The 27,922-nt window shown below is 38.0% G+C and overlaps 1 protein-coding gene across 1 annotated transcript in view; it reads left to right on the top strand.

The window, feature by feature from the left end:
• Nucleotides 1-27,922, top strand: part of ROBO2 (roundabout guidance receptor 2) — a 468,174-nt gene that overhangs the window by 316,454 nt on the left and 123,798 nt on the right. Inside the window, exons 4-6 of the mRNA XM_059820733.1 lie at nt 3,252-3,409; nt 5,548-5,668; nt 15,553-15,691. Of these exons, the coding sequence (XP_059676716.1) occupies nt 3,252-3,409; nt 5,548-5,668; nt 15,553-15,691 (418 nt within the window). The remainder of the gene's footprint in view (nt 1-3,251; nt 3,410-5,547; nt 5,669-15,552; nt 15,692-27,922) is intronic.

Consider the following 27,922-nt stretch of genomic DNA (forward strand, 5'->3'; position numbering starts at 1 on the left):
CTGCCGTCGGGCTGGCAGAGGGGACCTGCAACACCTATGGCAAGCACAAAGGGACCTGCATACTTTATGTTAAAATTAGAATGAAGCAAAATAAGAACGCGGGATGAAGAAGAGGAGCCTGACGGCAACGTTTCGCCATTTGTGTTTAATTTTTAAAACACTGGTATTCGTGCCCTGCCAAGAAGGCCCTGAGAAGGGCAGGCTTCTCAAGTGAACAAAGGCCTCTTGCCAGCGTGTGGAGAGGGTGATCTGCTCAGACTCACTAATAGTTATTTGGAAGTACCCAGCAATTGTGGATAATTGGCTGAGGAATATTCTTGCAGCTCTCAACCATTTTTCTGTTTTCACAGATGATTGTGCCATTAGATAAGGTGAATGCACTAAGCTGTGCTGCAACTTTTCCATTTACTGTGCTAACAAGCGTGAATTCAACTTCCAGTTGATGCTTCTTTCTTCTGTGGGATTCTGTGCCACCGGAGTGGGACAGCCGAGCTCACAAGCTAGCGCTCTGGGCTCCTGCACGCACCTTTCCTCTTCCCGCCTCCTTCTCTCTCGGGATGTTGTTGGGGTGTGCTGGGATGGCTGTGCTGATCAGATTAATGTCCGCTTTTTGTATCATCATTGTTATACTGCATTAAAAGCACTGAATCACAGGAATGGCAGCCTGCTCTTTAGCTTGTTTTTCTCTCTGCTTTTATTCTTACTCTTTTCCTTCCTTTACCTGGCTTTCACTCTCCCTAAACTTACAATCCTCTCTCTTCCTTTCTGAGTTGTTTTTTCTCTTTAATTTATATTCCACACATTTTTCTCTTATCTTTGTCTTTCTGTCCCTGCTTTATTTTTTTCCCTATTTCATTTTTCTTCAATCGTTTTGTTTTTCTCCATAACACAGAATGCTTTAGATGGAAATAGTGAGATATATCTATTCAAGATTCGTGTATGTGCTGAGGTACAGAGCAAGATTAAGTAAACCCCATAGCATCAATTTTGTTTTCCATTCAAGCCAGATTTGCAGTAAGACTCGGGTAAAGGAATGTGATAAAATCAAATCACCTCTTAGCCTCGTACTCTGAGGCTGATTGGAACCTACACAGTTGCTGGGATGATTCAGAGAAAGTTAATGTAATTTGCTGTGTATCACCCCAAGAAACTGTATTTGTCAGCTTCATATAGCAGTATGAACTGTTCAAGGAAAATGTGTTCCTTAATATTGCTGCCAGGAGTTAGGAGTCAGGAGTATAAAGTCATGTTGTGGGATCTGCTGATTTTCTGGGGATTTTCTGCTAATGGATTTTCCCAGAAATTCTCTAGTTGTACAAAGAATCAAGCCAATAAAAATTAATATTTATTTTGTGTGGAATACTAATGGAAGAAGTTGATGTTTATCCGTTTGCTAGTTATATGAAAGAGGGCATAGCATTGCCTAGAAGTATTTTTTTCTTTTTGTGTACCATAGTGATCACAGAGACACATGACGATGCTTCCTAGAATAGGTGATTTTGTAAGACTTTTTTTTTGGTTTCTTCCCCTGAAATTGCTGTGGTATTAGCTTTTTTGGCTTTGCAAAATGTTGTAACGCCAAACAGTCAGCAGGCCATGATCTTCAGCGTACTGTTTCTGTGTTGTGCATTACATAAGTTATTTCTTCCATTTGATCTTGAAACTCGATAAATTCCATTTCTGTCAATTTGATTATTGTGAATCAAAAATGTATAATTGATTTGTATTAATCAGAAATATTTTGGGGCTGAGTCTTTTGTTAAGTTACCTGTTGGGAAAAAAATGTATCAATTGGGTGTGTCACCTAAGAAGAATAGAAGTTCTTGCCAGAGTTGCATTTGTTGCCAACTGCATCCTGTCACTTTTATTTTATGCTTCAAGAGCAAGACCTAAATAATCACTTTTTTGTGTTAGAAAAGGAATTAACTTCCAATTAATTCCCTCCTTCCTCTGGGATCTACCTGTATATCCCAAAATGGGGAACAATAAAGGTTACCTCATATGTCATTTTGAGTGCCACATATATACAGCCCGCTCACCACAACCCATTCAGAGACCTATTCTTGTATGTATTAATCATATTTTCTTCTGGCTTATTATAGAACAGAAAAATATTCCATTCCAAATGTTAAAATGGGGCACATTTTATTAACATTGAAAGCAGTAAATTATCTCTGCTTATGAAATGAGACTGAGCAATTTCTGCTGAACTCTTCCTGACTTGCCCCTTTACTAGGATACAGTGTTTTCTAATTTCTCAGAGGGCCCTGGTTCCATTAAGGGCGAGAACTGTTTTAAAGCTGTAATGAAAGCCATACGTAGCTGAAATTCAAGGAGGGGAAATGCCCTAAATTCTATTTCAGTAGCTCATCTAGAGCTATTTTCAGTTTTATGTTTATAAGAATGTCAATTAACCTAGAGACTAGGACACACATGGAAGAATAACGATGAAGTGGATATCATTTTAACACACTGAAGCCAGCTAGATGGACCTAATCCTTCTTTCTAGAAGCTTGATTTACATAAAAAGCTGGTTTGTGTTGCCTAATTTAGTTCTCAAACATCTTGGTGATTTAAATGCTCTTTCCTTTCAATGTCGTGGGACAGCAGTGGTCAAAGTTGCAGAAAAATTTAAAAATTAAAGGAAGAAATAAATAGGCTGGAAGCACACTACCATCAGCTTGATTTCTGTGACACCTTTCAGAACTGGTGATGACTTCAGCATGCGTTTGGTGATAACATTAATAATAGTACTAATAACAATACCCTTAATCAAAGTGTAACTCTGCAATTTCGTATCAGTTGTGTCACTTCTTTACCTACTTTATGCTGAAGCTGGAGATCCAGGCAAGCCAGATATTCAGCATGTTATTTTCTGTAATGAAAAGAACTCAACATCAGACCTGCAATGCTACTTTTGCAAGGATGGGAAGTGACCCTGTCAAGGTTAAAGAGTAATGTGTGCTACAGGTCTTTCTAATTTAAGAGCAGAGCTGTGTTCTTATCTGGAGAAAAAACAAGGAAAAAAACCCCATGTATGTGAAATCTGCCTCCATTGGATAAAAGGTTGAACCAACTTCTTTTATGAGGTCTTTTATAGTAAATATAAGATGCAAAGTCATCACCTAATAATGGTTGAGACTTTTTTGTTTGTTTGTTTAATATTATATCTACATGTGTGTTTTTCCCCCCACTTACAGTGTCATCACTTCTAGTAATTTTTTCCTGCTTTCTCTCCTTTGTTTCTTCAGTGCTACGGGATGACTTCCGCCAAAACCCTACAGATGTTGTGGTGGCAGCTGGAGAGCCTGCCATATTGGAGTGCCAGCCACCTCGTGGACACCCTGAGCCTACCATCTACTGGAAGAAAGATAAAGTCCGTATTGATGACAGGGAAGAGCGAATCAGTGTGAGTACAACTCAGGTGGCTGTCTATAGACACAGGGCCTTCACTAAAGTCCTGCAGCTGAGTGCAGCAGAACTTCACAGCTTTATAGTCTTCCCCTCATCATTACTCTTGGCATTTTGCCTCTCTGAGCTTTCCCAGATGAGGGGGGGAACGTCGTTTATTCCTTCTGTTTTGGGTCTCCGACTTGAACTTCCTGAGGCTTGATTTGTATAACCAGTGTAAAGGAGGTCCATTAGAGCTGTAGATTTGGTGATGTGAGGTGCTCTGTTAAATGTGGGACTCAGTGGATGTCTTTGACTGATTTGGCCTTACCTTTTCGAGATCTCAGTTCAGTGAAATGAGAATATCAGACCTTATATCAGAGGGGTGTTTTAAAGATAAAATCAGTCATAACTATGAGGTACACAAATACTCCATGGGAAAAACCCAACAGCTTAGGAAGATATTGGTAATGTTATATTTAGTGTAGTAGTTGGGAATTGTATTCTAAATGAAGGCTGAAGTTACACTCTGAAGAATGATTGTTCCTGAATAGGAATACATATTGAGTAAATGAGTAACACTGGTTGAATTCTGTAACCGTTCATTCCATGTACTGAATGAAAAACAATCCATCAGAAATACCTAACTTAGCAAGTGATTAGAAATTATATCATGGCATGTGCAAGCAAAAGAGATAAATTAAGGGTGCAGGGACATTTGTCATTCCTAATTTTTAAATGCTTAGCTTTTCACTATTAATATTCCTTCAATGAAGTTTTATGTTGTATGTAATGATATGTAACTCATTCAGTGCTGATCTTATTCAATATGGAAGTACTATCAGGAAGCTTGTTTGTTGCTTTGGATGCCTAACGAAGTATTTCAAGCTAAACAATCTAAGTAGTTGCTATTTGTGGGTCAGGCTGTCTCTGCTAGGCTCTACTCAAGAGTAGGGGAAGGAAGAGTGGCAGGGAACTGGTTACGATTCCCTGACTCTCAAGTTTCTTTGGCTATATTCCTAGCTTATTCTGAAGCAGTCTATTGTCTAACTTTTTACACTGTCTGTGACTTCACAAGCTGCAAATTTGTTGCTTTATTTCTTTCAACTACCCTGCTTTTTTCACTCTGTAAGCACCCTTTGTAGCCAGGAAAATTTCAATTCTAATGGGAGTCAGGTGAATTCTCAGTTTGGGCTAAATTCACAGAATCACAGAATCACTAAGATTGGAAAAGACCTGTAAGATCATCAAGTCCAACCATCAACCCACACCGCCGTGCCCATTAAAACATGTCCCACAATGCCTCGTCCACACGTTCCTTGAACACCTCCAGTGATGGTGACTCCACCACCTCCCTGCGCAGCCTGTTCCAGTGCTTCACCACTTTCTCAGTAAAGAAATTTTTCCTAATATCCATCCTAAACCTCCCCTGGCGCAACTTGAGACCGTTTCCTCTTGCCCTGTCACTAGTCACTTGGGAGAAGAGACCAACATCCACCTCTCTGCAAACCCCTTTCAGGTAATTGTAGAGAGTGATGAGGTCTCCCCTCAGCGTCCTCTTCTCCAGACTGAACAGCCCAGCCCCAGTTCCCCCAGCTGATCCTCATAAGGCTTGTGCTCCAGACCCCTCACCAGCTTCGTTGCCCTTCTCTGGATATGCTCCGGCACTCCAATGTCCTTCTTGTAGTGAGGGGCCCAGTATGTTTGCATCAAGAAAAAGAGAAAATCTGTCTTAATCGGTGAACAAGGAAACTGTTCAGACACCAGTAAAATAAAATGAACTAATAAAAATTAAGTAAAATTGCCTTTTTCTTGAGAGAGATGTCAGGAGTGCTTTACATATTATCATGCAAGAAATACAAGCACTCTGCATTGCCAAAGAGGCAGCAAGAAATGTAATCTTTGAAATGTAAAGCATCTAATGCAAAACAAAGAAAAAACTGAAATGCAGTTAAAATCAGTCAGTAGAATAAAACGTGTTCTAGAACAGCTTAAAGATACTTAAGCATATAGAATTATAATTTTAAAGCTATACGTATATTTACAAACAAAAGTTTTAAATGCCTTCATTGTGGAACTTGCTGCCTGAGCAGGTAGCTTTCTTCTGATATCTTTTGTTTATCTAAAGTTAAAAATATATTCCTTGTTTTGAAACAGATACGTGGTGGGAAGCTGATGATCTCCAATACAAGAAAAAGTGATGCCGGCATGTACACTTGTGTTGGAACCAACATGGTGGGAGAGCGAGACAGCGATCCAGCAGAGCTGACTGTCTTTGGTAAAGCGACTCAAGCTTTTGTTTCCTTTTCGCTACAAATGTCATACACTGAATTGACTTGTGTGACTCATCGAAATATGAGACAAAACAAGGTTAATAAAACACAATAGCAGTGCTTAAGCTGCATTTCACAGTTTATGAAGAAGACCAGGTTTCAAAGGCTGCAATTTATAATTATGGAGCTGTGATGGCTCAACATTTTCCTTCTAAGCACATAGTTTCAATCTAATTGGAAGTCGTTAGTGATATGCATACACTCAGAGACTGTAATGCAGGACATAATGCTCTCCCTCACAAAATTGCCAAATGTAATTAAGCTACTTCTAATACAGTTGACAATGCCTGCTTAACAGAGATTTGGACCGGCGTTGCCTATTTAAATAATTCCTTATTCCTGTGGGGTTGTGAAATCAAACCTTTGTAGGAGAGCACAAAAGAGCTCAATTGATCAGTAAAAAGTCATTGGAGAAAATCCCGAGATCAACTTTTTGAATATATAGAGATATGTCTGTCATTGTTTTTTTAAAGGGCATGAAACAGCTTTTTATCCTGTAAGCCAGTGCATCATTTAGGTTTTTGGTGCTGCTGAATTAATCAAAAATGAATAGGTCTCCTGTGTGAAAAAGCTTCCAGACCTGATGGGCAAGGCAAGAAGTTGTTAGGAACACTTGCCCTATGGTTAGGGTCTAGAGCAAGAATAGAGTGATACCGAACCCAGAGCTGGATCCATCCTGCTAACAACTGGATAAGAAGCGAAGCTGCAAAATCCTGCTGGGGTACATCCTGCAGTCATGACATTTCTATTTACCATTAGCTGTGGCTTTGTAGGAATTAGTCAAGAGGTCTTGAGCAAACAAAGGAAAATCAATAAGGAAAAAACCCTCACTGCTGAAGAAAATACATACATGCATACAAAAGAGAAAGAGAAATAGTGTTAATGTTCCCTCCTGCTACACCTTTTTGATATCTTTGATACAACACCGAAATTCCAAACAAGACTGCTTATAATTCCAGTAAGACTTTTCATAGAAATCCTAAGGTCCTTTCTGAAGCAGGTGCTCCTAATATTTTCACCTTCTGCCTAATATGGCTGGAAAACCCAGTCACACATATTGCCATCTTTGTTTGCATGTGTGTGCAATTCAACATTTGTTTGTCTACTTTAAAAAACCATATTATGGGATTCACAAAAAGCATAGAAAAGTTTCTGCTAGACAAGATCTGTGAGTGACTGAGGATTTGCTGGTTTCCAGCATTACAAGACTGTAAAGATTTCCACTCCACTTAGTTTGTTGTGGATTCATGGAAGCATATGACTTTTAAAGACAGATTAATATACCTTGCAAAAAACACAGGAAGGATCTTTATCAAATTATTATGTCCTTTGCAGCCAATCTGTTGAAGTTGTGCCTTTATACAGATGTAAAAGAGACATGACATATCTTCTTCATCATTTTAAATACTGATAATCTCTGGTAATACCCCCTGTGGATAGCAAGCAGATTGCAGTCCTAAACTGCAAAGCCTTAAGAAATCCTTAAGAAAATATTTTGTTAAAAAGTATTGAACTGTAGGAACAAAAACTGAAATATGCATGTAATTTCATATCCCGCAGAGCTACGAAAAGTATTAGGTTTGTCTTGATATGTAAAATAATGCATAGCCAATTACAGTATTTAATCATAGCAATCAATTCGCAAAATACAGTCTAAGCCTATTTTGTGAATGCTGAACAAAATCAGCAATAAATGAAATTAGATATTTTAATTCTTCATAATTGTGTTAGACTGCCTAAAGAATATTGTATTTAAAATTCCTTTCTTATCTGGGTATATTCCTATCTAAAATTACTGCTCTATCTAGGTTTTCCCTTCCTATCTTTTTTGCTGTACAAGAATAGCATGCAGGAAGCAGGCGCTCAGGTTGTGATCTGCTGTTTGACAACAGGATTTGTCTATCCTGTGCCCATTTGCTGGCTGCCAGCTGGCCTTGTTGGTGTATTGGGCTCATTGTATAGACGTGTCCAGGTTAGTCCTGGTCCGCTCTGTACAGAAGAAGGTGGCTTGGCCTTGCCTTCCACCAGCAGAACAGTTGTATTCCATTCCTGGACTCCAGACAGAAGCTCATGTGCGGGTGGGTGCGTGCACAGTACACTGGAGAGCATTATCCATGATGTTTCCAGGAAGCAATGCATCTACCGGACAGTCCAATCAGTCTAAGCATACACAATAAATCCAATAAATCCAGCAACTCTGGGAAACGTCAGATTGGCTGTGCATGTTCAGATTGACTTTACTGAACACAGGCAAAACCACGGGTCATCTGTTAAGTCCACAGCTTTCCTCTAATACGACTCACAGGTCTGAGGAACATGGGAATAGTGCAAATGTTGAGAAAAATATGCTAAAAATATCATAATACTTATAGATTATTCATGTGCCCAACTTTAGCTGTTTTGAGCAGATCTGAAAATTGGCTTTATAATTAAAATGAAGATAACTTAGCTAAGAGACTTAGAGAATTTAATAAAGTGGCTGGCAAGCCTACAGCTGGTGCTGATTCTGGAGGGGAATGTGTATTAATTAGCTGATCATTAATGTCTCTGTTCCTTTTCCAAATAACAAACCCCCAAACCCTTTCCACAGAGTGAAGGGGGCCTTAGTAAACACACTACTCTACAGGAAAAGCAACTGTTTCATACCAGTTCTCAAACCTTTCCAGGAATCAGCCACTTGTTACTTTTGGCTTTGCAAGTTTTTCTGTAAAACCTGAAGTTAATTTCTGCATGTGACTCGTGACAGATCTCTGGCTCTCTGTACAGTAAATTTAGCCTGAGGCATTGCCTCTGGAAAAACTGAGTCAGTGTAGTGGTAACTGGTGGCCTGAGGGGAACAGCATAGAAGCCTAGCCTAAAAGATTACACGTTTCCTGAATTTAAAAAAAAAAAAAAATAAAATGGGCAATAAGAACCTTGGAAAGAAGTAGGAGGAGAAAATGAAAGTTTCCCATATGCAGAATGTACACACTTGGCTGGGTACCCACTCAATAACTTTGCTGAGAGATAGTTGTGGATAATACATGTAGAACTTTCACAAAACAAGTAATTTTTTTTTTCAACCCTGCCTGCATAGGAAACCTAGTTTTCAACATTTAGGCACTGCCAACAGCATATGGTTAGTGTTGGTGCAGGTTGCATTTCTTTTGTTCCCAAGTCATGATTCTTCTCCTAGCAGAAAATTGCCAAACTTTCACAGTTAAATATCATAAAGCAAACTGATTATATAAGCAGTGCTTCCCAAAATTATTCCTGTGTTTTGAATAGTGACAATGATGTTAGTCTTCTCTTTCAAGCACTACTCCTAGTTTTTGCCTTTATGAGGCTCCAAGGTGTAATCTTGGAGTAAAACAAGAAGGCAGGGTCTGTCACAGAGTCTAAGTTGGCCTTTAAAGAAAGTTAATAACTAATCCATCAATCCTAATGTTCACAAAAAAAGGCAGCATGGTACTTTAATATTATGGGCACACTATTCTAAAGGCCAAAATCAGAAGTTTAAGTGATACAAATTAGGCTGCTTTGCTTGTGTTTGGGCTTATAGACTTTGGCTGAACAGACTTAAAGCAAGATGCAAAACAGAAACAGTTTCATTCTAATTTGTAAGAAAGCTTGGTTTGTAAATACCTGATATGGAGCCAGAAATTAAATAAAGTAAGAAATACTGTTTAAGTTAACCTTTTATCATCTTGTCATACTACTGCACTGTTCTCAGATAAGTTTTCAAGTTGTTTTAACTATTTCAGACTCCTTTTTGTTCCTTTGGACTTAAAATGGTATGTTTGAAGAGAATGTACAAAGGTATATCTTGTATATTGATTCTGAAGCTCAGTGAAATCAATGAAAGCCTTAATATATCAACTTCAAGAGGCTGGCATCAAGCAGTGGAAAAAGATATATTTAGAAGAGCCTCAGAAGAGTATAAAACATAACTAGGAAGAGTACAAAAATGTTCAATTCAGACATATTAAAGATTGTTTTGGATTAATCTTTGATTTTAGCTTTGGTACCTGAACCTTTTTTTCAACTAATAAGGTCCTGTGGGATGAAGAGGTATTTTTGTCTGATGCTTGAAGAAGTATTTGTGTCTGATGTTCTCTAGGTATTGTCAGGCTGAAAGAGATACCACAGTTCCAGAAAGAGTACACTATGATGACATGATGTTAGAGGAAAAAAATCCAAAAATGCCTTAATGAAGATATTGTGCCGCATTTTACTTTCCTGAGCTCTGACTATGTGGAAGCCCTTAGCAGTGAGTCTTGTCCCATCATATCCTGGAAATTAGTCCCAGAAGCTTTCCCAGCCACATGGAAAACCTACTAAATTGGGTATACATTCACAGTTCAAGACAAAGAAATTGGCAGTGCATATTTTGTTCTTCAGAGCAAAGGTCCTCCTGTTTTTCTTCAAATCCTTGTATTTCCCACTTGCAGTGTACTTGTGGCAGTTTGCAGAAAGCCAGTTTGGCTTTGCAATATTTGTTGTCCACAAATACTGACAAGTTGTAATAGGATAATGACACCGCTGTGGAAAAGGATCTGATTTGGTCTCCAAAGTCTGTACCTAATGCTCAATAAAAACTGAAATTAGTACAGTTGTAGATGTATATGAAAGGAGAAAACCACTAACAATTGACAAAAATCATTCTACTTTATTTCTGTGTGTCCCTTAACAGTGCTCCGGGCCTTTACTGTGCAAGCTCATCACATCTTGGGTACTGCTTAGAGTGTAGAAGTTTTCAATGTCTACACAAGTGCTTATATCTCAAATGAAAAATGACCAAGTGCCTAAAAAGAGGCAGTAGAAGAATGTCTTTCAATATAAAACTATCTGCTTTTGCAATTGTATTTTCATTTATTTGGCCAACATAGGTAAATATAGTGTGATCCTAATATCCTGTCTTCTTCCACATCTTCATTTTTGGCAGAGAGCTTTACTTTACCCAGATCATGTTGCAGTTAATGAAATATCTACACTATTGACAGCATTCTGAAGTGAAACTTACTTCCAACCATCTAATGTTTCTTTTTTTCCTTTACATCAGAATGCTAAAGTGAAAAAAAAGCTTTTTATTTTTAAACTATTTTCTGTTAAATCCCTCCCCAAAGCCTGTTAATTCCTGTTTTAATACTTCTTTCTAGAACATGAAAACATTTTGAAAAAATGATGCCTTCTCTCCAGCAAAGACAGATAAAACAGTTCTAAATCAGATTGAGCCTCTACATTACGGGTACCATCAAATCCTTCACTCTAGCAGTTGCCTCAGCAGAGAAAATATATTAAGGTAGTTAGGATCATTTTAATTAGATTCAGGTCCCATATATGGCTGTCTAACTTTCTGAGGAACAGAGAAAGGGGAATAATACATCTGAAGGTCATCAGAGTCTCTCTAATAGACTATGATACTCAGATCAATTGTTAAATAGAGGAAAAATTGAGTTCTGGGGTTAACTTGTGTCAGCACCCAAAGCAAGGAAAGGATTTTCCTATGTTTCTGGTTAGGATCAGTTCTGTAGGTTTTCTTGCAGTGCATGTCTCAAGCACTGCAACAGATTGTAGGTGTGTGTCCAGATCGCATTAACAATCCCCTTTTATAACTGCAAGCATAGTTTATTCTGAAGTTATAAAGGTCACCCTAGTAATAGCACGACAGGTTGACAAGACATATAACCATGACCTATTTTATAGTTCTCTTCAAAGATTTTTAATATTCATCAGAGAAAGTATGGGAAGTGGGTACTTTATTTACTTAGTGAAAGCTTATAAAATAGCTATATTAAAATTTTTATATATGTCTATGATTTTAATTTATTACACTTTCAAGTTGTTTCTGAAATATACTGCATTCTGAATGCTGTTGACAGAGTAGCAATATTTAATTATACCACAAGGCTTTGTTTATGGGCAAACCATTTCAAAAGAAAAAAATAAAAATATTTTTCCTCAAGTTGAGCTCTGAAACTAAATTTGACCTGGCTGTGTGAAGAAACCTTCTTTATTTAGCATGCTCTGGCAAGCAGCTCTCTGTCTCCTGAGAGATTAACATTGTAAGCAAGTTATGCAGGTGACTCAAATCCAGTTAATCTCACATAAAGAATGTTAATTGCATTGGCAATGGCATTCACTCTGATCACTTTATAGCTGTATAATTAGCTATTGGACATATTCAAGGGGTTGTCTGAGTGATACAAATACAGGAAACAACATGAGCAATAACTTGTTCTTTCCTGATTCACACTGTGCAAAATGCAGAGATAATGGAAAAACGGAAATAGCAGTTATTGCTATTTGCATGTCCTTGCTAACTAGGAGCTGTACTTACATAGCCATTTATTTTCTAGCAAATTCTAAACTGTTTTGGAAAATACACAATTTTGAGAAGCTGGTCTAAAACAAACATGTACGTATACTCCTAAATTGCCTTATGACTTACAATTTCCCTAATGACCTTTGGGCCATTTACTGTCTTGTCAGCTAGGTTCTTCTCAAAATGTGATGGGGATTTATTTTCTCATCTCCTGTATAAGAAGCATTTACAGCCACAGGTAGCAATTTCATAAATATACATACATTAGTTTCTTAGCTATTTACAGGCAGCTTTTATAAACATGGTCTAAAATAATTTTTGTATGCAGACCAAGCCAACATACAGGCACATGCAGAGTTATTTAAATTCAAGGGTCTCTAAACCACCTATGAGACTGCTGATCTGGATCTAAATTTCTTGGTTTAGGATCATCTTTTGAAAAACAAATACCAAAATGTAGAGTGTATTGTGTATGAGCTCAGAGCAGGGGTTGGACCGAGCTCTTCTTAGGAGAGAAGTTGTGAATAAGATACTGTTGCGACTTACAGAAAATTTCATTAAAATATTCCCTTCTAGATCCACATAATTACAGACAGGCCAAGTGCATTGCTTAGCATTAAGGTTAACAACTAATACTTTTGTTAGTTTGTCCAGTTTTAATAAGTTTGTCAAACCAAAAGGCTTTATCCAAAATTTTCCATTCCTCATGTCTGCTTCAACTGATTTTGATTTTTTTCTAAATTGCCCAACTAATTCATTCTTCTCTAAGAATGTTGACGTTCCTGCAGTTTGGAGGTGAAAGGGGTAATTGGAGGGAAATGGGAAAGGATTTGAAGGAGAGGAATGGAGGAAGCTTCTTGTCCTGCAAAATGTGGATGCCTCATATTGAATAAAATTTGGTGGGAAATAGCTACACTATGCCAGAGATGTAATGTTTTGCTTGTCCAAATAATATTCACCAAATTTAGCCAATTATGCACCTCTAAAAAGAAATAATCATCAATTCATACACCAGAGACACCAAGTAGAATGCAGGTCTGAACAGCATTTTCCTTCAACTGCAGGTTAGTGCTGCTGTCACTCTCCTGGGATGATACTTGGTTACTTTAACTGATTTTTCTTGTGTTAATATTGTGGATGGGCCGTATCTGGGTGGCACAGAGAAAAGAAGCTCCAGTTCAAGTGTAGTTAAAACACATAGTGGAGAAGAGTCAGTTTGCTGTGAGGTACGAAGAAGTGAGAGGCATGGATAGTTGGAAGGGAGACTGGACTTGGACACTTGCTGGGTTCCAGCTGTGAACAGCAATATTCTGGGCTAGGAGGAGACAAATGGGCTAAGGAAGCAGTCTGCAGCTGGAAAGAGCTAGCACAGCCAGTGGCTGGAACAGAGGGGGACTTAAGGCACTGTGACAGGCTGGCCAGGACACATAGGTAAGGGTAGGAGCAAACCTAGCTGGAGATGGGGAACGGTCAGGAGACTACATGCACAGGGAAGGAAAAATCTGATGAAGCACACTTGGGAGCTGTAGCAAAGGTTATATATGGCTGTACACAGACCTGAAACAGGGAATAAAGACTGAGATTTCAACGTGTGGGGAGAACCTAGAACTGAATTTACTTGCCCATACGCTCCTGGAACCTGCAGGTCCCGGTCAGGACTAGTAATGGGACAAAAGCAATTGATTGGGAGAAATGGGGAGAAAAAATGTCTGCCTGTTAGACATGTTTTTTTCTGTAGCATCTGGAAAAGTGCTATAGATTCTTGAGCATGTCTATTCTTCTGCTGTCAAAATGTGTTTTTCCCTGCCACTAGGTCCCCCTGCTAGTATCATGGAATTCCTGTGTGATGCTGTCACCTATTTACATAATTCTTAACAGGTGGTTTTGTGTTCCTTATTTTCTGACTTAATATTCTGATTTGTAAAAATGGTGAACGTTTTATCAGCTGAAACTGAATTCAATGGAAGTTGAGTTTTGAACACAGAAAATGTTAAACTTAGAACAAAAATGACAGTTTTGTCTTAAGTTGAGCATCAGATTTTAGCAGATATTTTTTACTTTGCTTTCTTAGATCTCCATCACACTTCAGAGAGGAGCTATGAAAATAAGTGAATTGTTTATGAAGCATTAAGATAGGTGTAATGGAGGTCATGAGGAAATTAATAATTCCTTCTTTGAAGTGAAGTTTGAGTAGTATGACAGGAGGCCACCCACTAAATGGTACAACTAAAGCAAAATATTAAACACCTGCTCATTAAATGAATACCGACAATCTGGAGACGTTTGGGGAAAAAATAGTATGTGATCATATAATTGCAACCAGTCCCATAAGGCATAAATAGAAAGGGAGTGATTAAAGGGCATGTAGACAGCCTTAGTTCTGGCACTTCTGGCACTGAGGTGCTGCATGCTTGATTTTGCAACCTTATTAATGTTCTTTTTTTTAATTTGGATATAGTAAACGTGGATAGCCAACCCATAAACTCAGCTCTGTAGTTATCAAGAAAAACTGCCTGAGGCAGAATCTGGTATTCCTTACATCTGTGTGAATTTTGAATAATTTTTAAAGTGACATCATACCCTTCAACTTGCTGAGAATGAAATGCGAAATGTAGTGTGTAACAAGTTTTAAATGTCTTTATAATAAATCCCTGTCTTGAGTGGAAATACTGCTTCATATAAACCCAGTCTTATAATGGTTTGACTTGAGCATAAATAATTTATGACGATAAAAGTGTGGTACGGCTAGGAGAGGACAGAACAAAATTTATGTTATCCAAACGCAACTTGGAAACTAACCCCAGTGACATCCTTTCAAATGAAATTACCGGTACTGTGAGTTTGTACCAGTATAACTGAGATCAGATTGTGGCTCTGCATCTGGATTTTAAGCAGGCCTGTACAACATTATGATGATTAATAATATTTGTAGCTGTGCAGGCTAACATAACAAGGGTAAACAGAACTTATTATTCAGACCTTAATTTAGTTTTCCATGGTGAAGTTAGCGATGGGGATCAGGGAAGCTCTGACCTCTGTACGATAGTCCACAATTGCCTGAGATGCATAACATGGAGTTTACATTTTCCTCTGAAACATCAAGATATTGATTATTGCCAAAGGCAGGCTATCTCCATTGGCAGCTCCTGTGTCGCTAGAGCAGGCAGGAACTTTTAGATTGCGCTCTGTGTATGCAGCACTGCAGAGCCAAAATGTTCACACGGAAGGGCATGGTCTTCAAGCCTTCTCCACCGGTGTGGCTGGTGGGCTGCCAGTGCTAGCACAGGCTTCCTTCTGGTGGCACTCAGCTCTTGCATGAGGGTCGGATGCGACAGCCACCGCCTCTCCAGCCTGGCAGTTGTCTTCCGGGCTCTTTATGCACATCATCAGTTCCAATTGTCTGAATTTGTGGAGCTCAGCCTCCTTTCTTCATTCTGTGAATTGGTAAAGAGAAAGATGCTGAAAAGTCAAAAGTGTTCATTTCAGCCCTCTGACTCACTAAGGAATTTTAATGTCTCTTTCAAGAACGGCCCACGTTTCTCAGGCGACCGATTAACCAAGTGGTGCTGGAGGAGGAGGCCGTGGATTTCCGGTGCCAGGTGCAGGGGGATCCCACACCCACAGTCCGATGGAAGAAAGATGATGCAGACTTACCGAGAGGAAGGTGAGAGCAACATTCATGTTCCCCACACTTTCAAATTTCAATTGTTGAATAATGCTGCTACTACTACTTATCATTTGTTATTTGACATTATGGGCAAGATTTATTTCCCCTATTTTTGGTCTTTGACTCTACAAAACCGGTTCCAGAACCAGCTGAGCAGGGAAGCCCATTCTGGGTTGAATTGTCCAAGGTAATGGATTCCTGTGGAAGGAAGAAAAGTGATGCGTAGGTATTGTGAGCACATGGGCATTCACTGAATTTGCAGGAGAAAAATAAAGATGTTTTAGGAATGTACTAGTGATAGTAGCCTTCATAATAATGTGATGATACCAAAAGGGAGAAAACTGGGCTGGAGAGTTGCAGAGCTGTTCCGTTGTGCTAGCAGGATGAATTAGAAGCAGAGCGCTATGGTGGGCTTTGCTAGCTCCTTGGCTAAGTCTCGAAGAGAAACCATCCTCTTGAGGAAAAAAAAGAACAAACTAGCGAAAGTGGAAAACAAAGTTGGAATTTGTAACAGGCCCCTTGTGTTCAAGAAAGATTCATTGAATCTGGAACAAATGTGGAGAAAATTTCAGAATGATCAGGGGATGAGACTCTGTTGTATAAAAGGACATTAAATTAACTTGGCTCCTTTCAGCTAACAGAACAGAGTTTGGTCCTCGGTTTCTGAAACTCTTTCTAGTTTTGATGCTGAATCATTATTAGATTAAAAAATCTTAACACAGAAATAGGTCCGGGAACAGGAATTGAGAACCAAGGTCTCCGTAACCCAACCAATCCTTCTGGCCCTGTGAATCCTGATTCATTTTTGCAGTGTTTTTAAATTCAACAGGAGAAACGAATAGTGCCTTTTTTTTCCCCGCCACAGTTGATTGTTCTTTTCCATCAGCGTTGGTTATTCCTGGGATGTTGCTGATGGAATTTGAAGAAAAGGAAAAAAAATCTAGATCTTCTGTTCTTCAAACAAGTGCTTTAAACACTGGACTTATGTAGGCTGGCTGCCAGTGTTATTTCTGCTCCTCCAATCATGATCTTAAAAAAAAAAAGCAGCTGCAATGGTGTTTGTGGCTAGTTTGTGTCAGTGTATACTAAGTGTGCCGAGAGCTGGCTACTAGACTGGGCCTAGCTAAAACAAGTTAAACACTGGTATCTGCTTTCTTTATCATAGCATGTCTTACTTCTTCACACCAACAAGGTGAAAAATGTGGTAAGACTGTTATCTGGCAGTCTTCATCCACTTGCTAAATATGGCACTTAGTGTCACATACACTTTCATGAAAACAGATGGCAAAATTCCTCAGAGTCACACAGCACTTAGTCATGTTTGTGTCTTGGGTTAATATCCTCTGTTTCTCAATTTCTAAATCTTTAACAAAATCCCAAAACTCAAATTGGAGAATTTTAGTTTTAGTTTCTACATCCTCAAATCTGTAAGATGTCTTACGTGAGCATGAAATTCTTCAGTTAATTAATGTAATGTTACATAATCTAGAAAAAACATTCTATATAAGTAGAGATACATACATATATATATATATACAGAAATACTTACATTTTAAAATTAACTTCCTTGCAATTTAAAACAAGTTAAAAAATGACATAGCTTTTTTGCTAACTGTATTGATAGACATGTATGCATGTAATAAATAAAATATTATTTTGAAGAGCAAACTTTTGGATGGCAGACAAATTTTCCTCTTTGCTTGCTATTTAACCATGCATTGTAGAGTAGTCCATAGTAAATACATTGTGCTTCTGTGATTTGCTCTTACTATTGTGCTGCTTCTGTTGTTTTAAATCATGTCTACTTCTAGGTCTCATAAGCAGCAGTAATAGATGATGAACCAACAGTGCCTTTGATTAGGTTGCGCTTTTGTTAGGGTTTTTTTAAATTTCTATGTTCTTTCTTTTTCTTTTATATCTTACTGTGAAAAACACAGTAATATATGCTTTGAGGTCATTTTTTCTGTTCATTCATGATGTATTTCTAAGGAAGACGAAATGAAACAGGAAGCATAGGAAGAGTTTTCACTGGACTTTTAACTAAAAGAAAAGGTTCGTCAGGTACATTCTGACCATAATCAACTTCAGGCTCAGAAACTACTCACAATGTTTTGCAGTGTTTTTACACTGCTGTTTAACATTTCATTAACTGTGTTTTCACATCTTAAAATAGAAGCTTGGGTTATGTCTTCATTTATGTCTGTTTCCCAGAACATCACAGGGATGGGTGAGGAAGGGGCAAGGTTGCAGAATCCCATGCTGGAGACCACCTTGGGTGATAGAGGACTACCACTGCCACTGCCCATGCAGTGGGTTACCACCTCCTGAGCCATGCGGATTGTAGTCATCTAGTAGAGTCCAACATCTACAGTTCAAAAGCAAATACCTCTGATGATCAGGACTGTATGTCTTCTTTTTTATCATGTATCGTTTGTATAGCAAGATACATGAGCAGCATCTTCACTGTCCAAAAAACGGAAATTTCCAAACCATGCTGCATGATGCTTAATCAAGGAAGATAAACTTGGAACATCTAAAAGAAAAGCTATTGTTTTTCATGGATTTTTTAGTGCAAGGAAAGAAATTTGCCCAGGTATAGTCCGAATGAATGGATGGATGGATGAGAAAATGTTAATACAGAAATTTTATAAATTAAGAAGAGAATTTCTAAGTTTTTCCTCCTTGATGAAATGGGAGATTTTTTTTTTCTGAGGTAAAACCAAAACTAGCTTTCAGTTTCTGAGCTCCTGTATTTTAAGCATTTTAACATCTACAGTGAAATATGAAACCCTCAAGGAATTCCCTTTGTTATTCTTCCTACATACATAAATCCTTCTTCTGAGCAGATCTGTGGAGTTATTTGTCTTACAGCTTTTAGTATCAATATCCTGTTTTTACAGCTAACAACCTTCTTCGCACATCTGTCTGTTTTTGTTTTTTTCAATCATTTCCTTTTGGCTTCATCCCTAGATTACAAAACAATTATAGTAGGTACCTGTTTCAACAATTATTGCAAATTTATAAATTTGTCTATTGTTAGTTCAGCTTTCAAAAGTGTCTAGTTCAGTGATAGCCATGTGGGATAAACTAATTTTTTGTATGCATTTTGTTTCTGTAATTTTCTCCTGGTGAATGCCAGAATCGATGATATTGGATCCATAGTCTTTCAGAAATCCTCCTCTGTTCTTTCATCTTACTTTCTTTTAGCTTTTTTTAGCGACACATGTGAAAGCAAAGAGAAAAGTAATAACAGTAATTTCTAGTGACAAATATAAACAGCATTGCTCCACCGACTGGTGCATTGAGTAATAATTGGAAAATAATTTCAGGCTGTTACAGTTTTAATTATAAAGGTCCCTGGTGAACTGTAAGCATCTCCAGTTGCAATTGGATTGAATGAGAAAAAAAAGCAACTTCTAAAGAAATTAGTATGTTTGAAAATATGACTATTTAAAAAAAATTAATTTGGCCATTTTGTGGAATTGTCTATGTAATTACCCAGAAATTTATGAATAGCCATGATATAAAACTGAGAACAGATGGACTTAAGTTTATTCTGAGGGTGTAAGGCTTCATTGCAAATATTAACTATTTTGAAATGATGGTCTAAACCAACTATAATAGTCTATATTTTGAATTTAAAACTTTAAAGTGGTTCTTACAGTGGAAGTTTTCAAAATGTCTATGAAAAATTGGTCACTAACAGTCAAAGGATGTTACTATTCCAAAATCCTGTAGACATGACTTGAGATATCAAATACCTTGGTACATATCATGGAGCTCTTCTGTGTATGCTTGGGCAGGAATTATGAAAACTGTAAGAAGAACCAGATGGAAACAGTGTTGTGGTTTCTGTATGCTGTTTTCACAGTTCTTTTACATTGTTGTAATAATGAACTAATTAAATTCTTTAGACTTGAAAATTCTATTTAGAACCTGAACCAATCCCAGAAAATTAATAATTTGCTATTAAAAATGTTGATATTGCACCAACAGGGAGCAACAAAGTACAATGTGAAGTCTGGGGTGTGTAAAGATTTTTTCCAGAAGGTGTCCATTTCGAATCAGTGACCCAAGACTGAAATACATTGTGAATCAAGGGTAGAGGTGCATGGTGTATATTTTTTTTAAATTGCTCTAAAAATTCAGCATCACACCATAGCTTCCACAGTACACAAAGGCTAGAGAATAGTTAATCAAGTATGACTCATGTCAGTCTACTGGAGGTGAACAGAATATTGTGGGGTCACCAGTCTTATGCCTTTGGCTGAAATATTAGGTTCACTATTTCGCAAATAGAGGATTTTTTCATTAAAAGAGACCCAAGGAAATGGCACAAAAACTGTATTGAACAGACTCAGACAATTGTGGCTATGCAGAATGACCAGGACCTATTGAAAATTAAATAAAAGGTGTCTTTATGCATTGAAGTCTTTTTCCAGCCGCTCAGGGAGGTGGTGGAGTCACCATCCCTGGAGGTGTTCAAGGAACGTGTGGACAAGGCATTGTGGGACACGGTTTAATGGGCATGGTGGTGTTGGGTTGATGGTTGGACTTGATGATCTTATAGGTCTTTTCCAACCTTAATGCTTCTGTGATTCTGTGATGTCCAGGTAGCTTTTCCTTTGTCTGCTTGGCAGAAATAGAGATTATACTTTCCTGCTGAGGAGCTGATGGTCTTCTGGGTGGTGAGGAACTAAATATGGCCTGGATCAACTTTTAATTCATCTGCTTCTTAGTCCTGGTAACAGGATGAAAGTGGTATTATTTGAGAGCCTCCAGTATGAAAGTAGCATATCTATGACTAGCAATTTAATAAAATTTGAATAAGGTTTGTACAGTGGTTCATGTCTTCAAATTTTCTAGTGAAGCCGAAGAGAGCAGCTGCATACTCTGTAATTACATAGCAAGTAATACAGATTTTTTTTTTTTTTTTTTGAGGAAGTGAAGAGATTTTCAATTACAAGTTAAAATTTATGACACACTATAATAACTGTTTAAACCTTTTACACGGAAGAAGCTAGCAGTGCCAGCTCTTTGGGAAAGTGAGGTTAGCTCAGCAAATGTATTTTTCAGTTGCCTTGAAAATGACTGAGTAGCAATCACATGGGCCTTTTTTTTGCATTCCAGCCCAGAACAGCTGGTTTAGCTCAGTAAATACATCTTTAATGAAATTACAACCTGCTCTTGTAAGTTGCATTTACAGGCACTGTGTGATTAGATTAATATTGTACTAGAGATGAAAAGTGGCAACTGCACCAGCAGGAAGAGGTATTTGTTTTACATACCACCCACACAATGGGGGTGTAGGGAGAAAAACCAAGAGTGATGCTTCAGAATGAAAATGGTGTGTAGTTTACACAAAGTATATTGCTAAGTGTTAATAGATTGTAGGTTATTAAATGAAACAGAGCAGTTATACACAACAATGAAGATCATAAGCAGCACAGTAAGCTTTCTTATTTACTAAAGGTTAGGAATATTCATTAAAAATTATTTGGGAGAATGCATTCTTCTCTGTTCTTGAAAATTATCCATATATTTAAACACATTAAAGGATTGTCTTTATCTGCTAAGAACCACAGATTTTATATTTATTTTGATTAACTCTTATCAGTGACAGACACTGAGGTTTAACCATAACTGCAGTTGAGAGTTTAGACTTAACTTATTCTAAGATATATGTTTGCTCTAACAAAAAATGTCTGTGTAGATGTTAGTCTTGCTACAATTTTAAAACTGGCCTCTTTGTGCCTGAAAAGTAATTGCATACGCATAGCCTGAGCAGAAATACTGTCTGTCACACTTCTGATATGTGTGTTTTTACTGTCTTCCAGGTGCAAATCTTTGAAATGGATTTAAATGCAACTGACAGCAAACCTTACCCCAATAAACTCAGAAAAGTTAGATTTTTTTAAGAGAAGATCCAGAAAGGGCCTGATAGCCAGAGATGTTCTGCATTTGTGTTTCTTTGTGATCGCAGGATAAGGCCCTGTAAGCCACAGAAACAGTAATTTTTAAGAATAAACACGGTGCTACATAATTCTATTTATATTCTGTGGATGGGATAGTGAGGTATTTAACTACAGCCTCCTCTAGATACAACCAAGGGGAGAATGACCTTTCAATGAAATATGAGTTAATAACACTACAGCGCTGTGTGCTTTGGTCGAGTTAATCTCTGTGCAGATTGTAACAAAACGCAGTCTAATGTGTATTGAAAATTAATTAGAGTAAAGAGTGTGTTTTAGTAGTGTAATGGATATAATCTTTGGTTACATCAGCAAATTTCTGTTGCAATTAATAACAATTAATGGTTTTAAATAAAGGGTCAGGGAAAAAGGATGGTTTTCATGTTAGTTGTATCACATGTACTATTCATCACCTCTGGTTAGACCCAGTATGATTTGCATGCCCATCTTTTGTTTCCTAAGCTAAAGCATCAAGGAGAGATTAAGTCCCTTTATGAGGAGCATAGGGGAGAAGATTGGATGTTCTTAATAGCTTGTCAAAGGGAGACAGTAAAAGAAAGAGGTTTAATATGCTATTTGTATTCTTACGTACATCTGGAGGGAGTAGAGGTGGATTGCAGAGGATGTTGTTATCTTGGGTTTAATGCAGCACGTGGCTGGCACAGGGCAAGCTGCAGTGCAACTTGCAGAGAGTCCGTGTAGCCTAACTGAACACAGGCAGATTTCAGCAGAGTGCAATGTAAGCATCCTTTTAGCTGTTGTGTTGCATTATTTGAGGAAACTACTCCTGTAAAGCCAGAGATATCATTTAGAGATAGAGAGGTGATGAGGGGTAAAAGGGAGGCAGGGGTTGGTTTATTTTTCTGTATAACATCAAGATGATGTACCCTGGTGCTGATGGGGTACCCCCTCCTGTTGGTTCTTTTGGCTGAGAATCCCTCTTTGGTTGATATTTTGCCTGTCAGTGATCCCTTCATGTTCTGTAAGAGGAAAAATATTCCTTACAGTTTTCTGAGGAATACATGGCCAAATGAAAGTATAAATTAGAGTATTTTTTGACATTTAAAATCCCGCAAGGCATGGCATTGAATAATGTCCTGTAAACACATCATCCCACAGTTACCCCAGAGGTCTATAGTCTAATCCAGTAGTTATCTGCCATTCAATTTGTATGAAATATTAAATGCTGTGAGCAGAAGTCTTAGACGCGTGTCTCTGCTAGACTGATCAGCAGAGAAACGGTTAATAACATTGACATTTAAATTGGCTTCATGTTAAGTGTCAGTTCTCACCACAGAGCTGAAGAAGAGCTATTGTTTCAGGCAGTCTGTTTGCAGATGCATGAAAACAGTCTCCAGTTGCTTACATAAGGGTCAAGGTTGGGAAAATAGCTTTACAATTCCATGGACAGCAGCCATAAAGGAATTGTGTCAACTAGCATGTTTTCTCTTTATGCTATGTGAACCATTGGTGATCTATGAAGTGATCACTGGCAGTGCACTTGAAATAAGATTGTCACAAGAGAATGGTTTATTTATTATTCTCTTATTTAACTTCCTAGAATTGTTAAATTTCAGAGAAATAATGAAGTCACTAGCAGAGTTCTGAAACAAAACTTAATGCCAGTAGTGGTAGCCTCAAACATGGATTTCTCTGGATTTTCCACTCACAGAAGACTGCAGTAAATAAATGGTCTTGCAGAAAGGAGTCCTAAGAACACTTAATGTAGAATTTCACTCAAAATACCCATTCTAGTGCTTGAATCTTTCTTTAGTATCAGAAAAGCAGAGTATACTAAGTAAAAGCTTAGCAATCACATAGTTTATACATTGTATTTATAAGTTTTAGAATATTAAGGTAGCCTGCTTTCTTGAAAGTTATAAAGATATCAAACAGTTTAAGCTCATTATTTATCAGTTTATTGACTATTAAAATTATAGAATGAAAAGTAAAGATAGTTAACCATGCAGTTTCTCTGTAAAACCCTCAGGAGAGCAGGGAGAGGGAAGTTGGTAGTTACATTCAAGTGGGAGTAAGAGTCAAGAGCTCTGACCACAGCATCATTGATGCTACCGGAATGGTTGGCCTGCCAGGACTTCTTCTGCTTTAACACCTTCCATCCCTGCATGGGATACCAAAGTTGTCATCTCAGTTAGAAACAAACAAACAAACAAACACTGTCAGTTAAAATACTGCAAGGTTAAAGTTTTAACCGTAAGAACTACTTCCCACTCTCCTATGTTGAGAATTACTTAACATTAGCAAAATGTACTTTTTAATAATATGACTTCTGGCTCAACTGTAATATTGAAGGCACTTTCATTAAAACATTAACATGACTTCATCTTTAATTACCACTTCAAGGTTGGTTACTGATTCAAAATACAGATTAGAAAATATTTCAGTTAGTTCTCTGACAAGTTTATCATAATCATTCATCATGCTTAAGGCAAATAATAATAGACAAATTCTGTTTATTTCAAACGACTCATAATCTGTGTCCTCATGTTAAAAAAAAAGCATCAAGCCATATTTAGTGAGTGCAAGATACCAGTCTGAGCTCAGATCTTCTTACTGTGTTCCAGTCCTTGTAGTATCATTTCAATTTTTTAAAAGCAGAAATGAACAAAACCAGTATTTTGCTTTTCCTTAAAAATAATTTCAGTGGCATGTGCTAAGCAGATCACCCTAAGAATTAAGGGTGCTTTTCTGATGGATGAATTTATGACATAGGCATTAATAATACAGATCTCTCCAAGTGCCTGACAAATGTATCTCATCCGTGAGGGAAAGGACTACTTCTGGTGACAGGAGAGGAGGTCTCCATGCCAAGTCATTACATGGTCTCTTAGCTCATACTTCCACCGACATTCCAGTTTTTGAAATGTGGAGCTCTGTTTGGAACTAAAATCAAATCAGAAGCCCATTTTGGGTAATTATCATGTGGTAATTCCCTATGAGTACTTCTCTGTGCAAAGAGAGATGTAGAGGTAAAAGATGGAGCCTGCATCAGTTTAGATAGAGTTTACTGAGTCACTGATTCTCAAACATAGGTTTTGTTCTTAACTTCTGTGTGTTTCCAAATTATTTCAATGGGAATAAAAACGCAGTCTAATTTTTCTTTCTTGGGTCTCTTCTGAGCGCGTGGCTAATGATTTTTTGAGGCACTAGTTATGTGCATTCACATATGTATGTTTTTACATAAGAGCAGTACTGCATAGTGTAATGCTTCCAGAGAAGTTGGAAAAAAACACTTCTTTGGACATAGGTATGGTTTCACAATGTCAGTCCAGTGACTGTAACTGTTAGATACATCTTTTATGAGATTTAGGCCATTTTATTGAATGCCTTGGTTTAAGGCACAGTGCAGTGTGGGTTTGTGTTTTATATTATTGCAACTGAGTGTGCCCACCAGAAGAAATTACAAATTATCTACTGATAACAACCCATAAAAGATTTTGGACTAAAGCAGAACCTGCTGTCAGTATAGTTCAAGAAAATCAAAATAGTGAATAGTAACCTGTATTACTTAGCTCTCATTCTGGTTTGTTGGAATAAGGCCAGCGAACCATTTATGTGGCTTTTTGCATATATGCCTTGCACTAGGAAATTCAAGGTAATGTCACATTGCCTTATGCCTTTCTCTGGCATGAAGGGCGTAGCCAAAGAATAAATGGGAATCTGGACATGTAGATGGGAGTGGCAGCCATCCTGTCAGCACCTTGGGGATAGCTCACTGGTAGCTCAATTTATCATAGCTGTAAGCAGTGTCTTAGAGTCACCCAGCAACAAACAGCCTTGATTTCAGGGGCGCAACAGTAATTTCAGACCAATGCACACAAATGTGTATATTCCTGCTCTCTCTGTCGCTGATTCAGGTTTTGCTAGGGAAAGAAAATCAGAGACTCCTTTATCTTTCCCTCAGAAAGCTGTCACTCACATAGGTTTGTTCTTCTTTCTTCTTCCACTTACCAATGCATGGGACGGAAGTGAAAAAAACCCCAACATTTCTTGTAAGGGAACTGGCAGTAGGGGTGGCTGGATCCCTGATGGGAATGGAGGCTCTCTGTTCTGCTTCTGGATCATGCAAGGCTGAAGCAGGTATCGAGCTCATGCTTCCTATCTCACTGCAGCTTCTCTCTGTCTCCGTCCATCTGGCACAGATAGTCTAGGAGCCAGGGAAAAACTGTGGCACTATGCTGGGAGCTGAAGTGCCAGCACCACAAAAGAGAAGTGGAGACAGAAGCTTAAGCCTCCTTAACTACCTCCTGTTTACTCTGGTTTTGGCCAGTAGCATCTCTCTATTTGGGCTCCCTAATCATTGATGTTGTGAGTAATCTTGAAGCTTTGTGCGTGTTTTGCAAAATAGCCTGGCAAACAGGCAAAAAAAAAAAAAAAGCAAAGTAATTTTTGTGACATTTCTAAAAAAAAAAGGAAAGCCTACAAAGCTTCTAATTTTTTATTTATTTATTTACAGTAATGTTTTAGAAGAAAATAGGTGCCTGGTATAAACTGATGTAAATTTCTTGAGGCCAGTGGCATCAGTTCACAACGGTTAAGATGTGACGACTTCTCTTGCCAACTGCCTTTAGCAAGAAATATGTCTTTTTGAGTTTGATTTGTTGAATACAGTAATGCTTTCTCACAACTTGAAAATACACAGCTGAAGCAAGTACTTTCTTGTATTACCAGTTAGACCCACTTGGATCTCTAGAAATTTAACAACTCCAGCTGCAAACACGGTTTTGCTACATGTGCATGTGAAAAAAAAAAGAGGTGCGTATATTTTTATGCATAGCTGCATGCACTTTTTTTAAAATCTGGAAATCTAGGGGTTCTGTGAAGCACTCAGTAAAATATATATCGAATGGAAAAAAGCATATTGCTGAATCTCTCTAAGTTCAGTAAATTCTCTCTCTCTTTTTTTAATTTGATAACCATGGAAGATTGGTGGCTGAGTATGGAAAGATACACATTTGAATGTGGGGAAAAAAATGAAAACTGTGACAAAACCAGTTTAATTCCAGATTATTCTTAGATGCTTAAGCCAATGCATGAATCCAACCTCAGTACATTATTTTGTGATACTTAAAAACAGTTAATGTGTTTTGTTTTATTTGTTATTTGGTTGAGCAGATGGTAATGGTTTTGACACAATTCAGTTTTTTATTTTTCTTCTTTTCTTTTCTTGAAAAAGACAAGGCTCTTTTTCCCACTTTGTCACAGCTGGTTACCAATCAATCTCAATTCACGGTACAGTGATGATAGCACATGTTGTTCAGGGGCCAAATCTGATTGGGTTGCATTTTCAGCAGTGTTTCATATAAAAAAAAATGTGTCTGTATGGCAGTCACTGTCAGCACACTATTGTACAACTGTCATTAATCAAAACTAGCAACAATGAATGCATTCATATGTGCCAGAGACTGCCAGATTTCACTCAAAATCACCCAATTTCTATTAGAATTTTTTCACCAGCAGTGTTTTCTCATCTGCTTGTTGTTTCTCTGTTTCTTTCTTCCTTTCCAGTCCCCTGCACCCCTTCCTTCTTGGTTAATTGAAGGCAGACCTGCTCTAAATATTACTTGTAGAACAGAAATTATGTAACGTGGTGCCCAAAAGTGGCTGGTTTATATCTAGGCACAGGCTGACTAGCTGTTTAAAAGACCTCTCCCAGCTCAGTCTGATGGCTGAAGTCTAAGCTGAACTGAAAGGTTAAGCACCTCTGAATGTTTAACAAAGAGAAGTACTTAAAATCAATTAGTTGGCCATAAACATGTGAAACTGATGTCTGACGCCCTACGTTTTTAGCTGAATGTTGGCATTAGTTGGCTAGGAGTCAGCAATATTTTGGCAATATGTCAGAAGGTGTTTCTTGACACTGCACATATTTTGAAGGCATTGCCTTCTTAATGCACTGGCAACGTTAAGGACCAACTTAATGGTCTGATTTTCTGCCACTCCATCATCAATCCAGGAGTCTGGTAACCTCTGCCTGTGATTGGTATTAGCAGTCAGAGAGGCCCTGATCCTGATTCCCCAGTGTTCAGTAGCACTAATCCAGATGAGATTGAACTTCTCCAGAAACTCAGGTGGAAACACCTTGCTGTGGGAATATGAGGCTCTGGGACTGAGAGGAGAGAAGACACTGTTCAAGACTGAGCACATAGATGCTTGAAAAACTGAAAACATATTCAAGCTTTAATCCTTGTTACTTCGTGGTCCCTTTCTCACACAAGCTCCTTGTGCTGCTGTG

This window comes from Gavia stellata, chromosome 1 (genome assembly GCF_030936135.1).
Source record: "Gavia stellata isolate bGavSte3 chromosome 1, bGavSte3.hap2, whole genome shotgun sequence".
Lineage (NCBI taxonomy): Eukaryota > Metazoa > Chordata > Aves > Gaviiformes > Gaviidae > Gavia > Gavia stellata.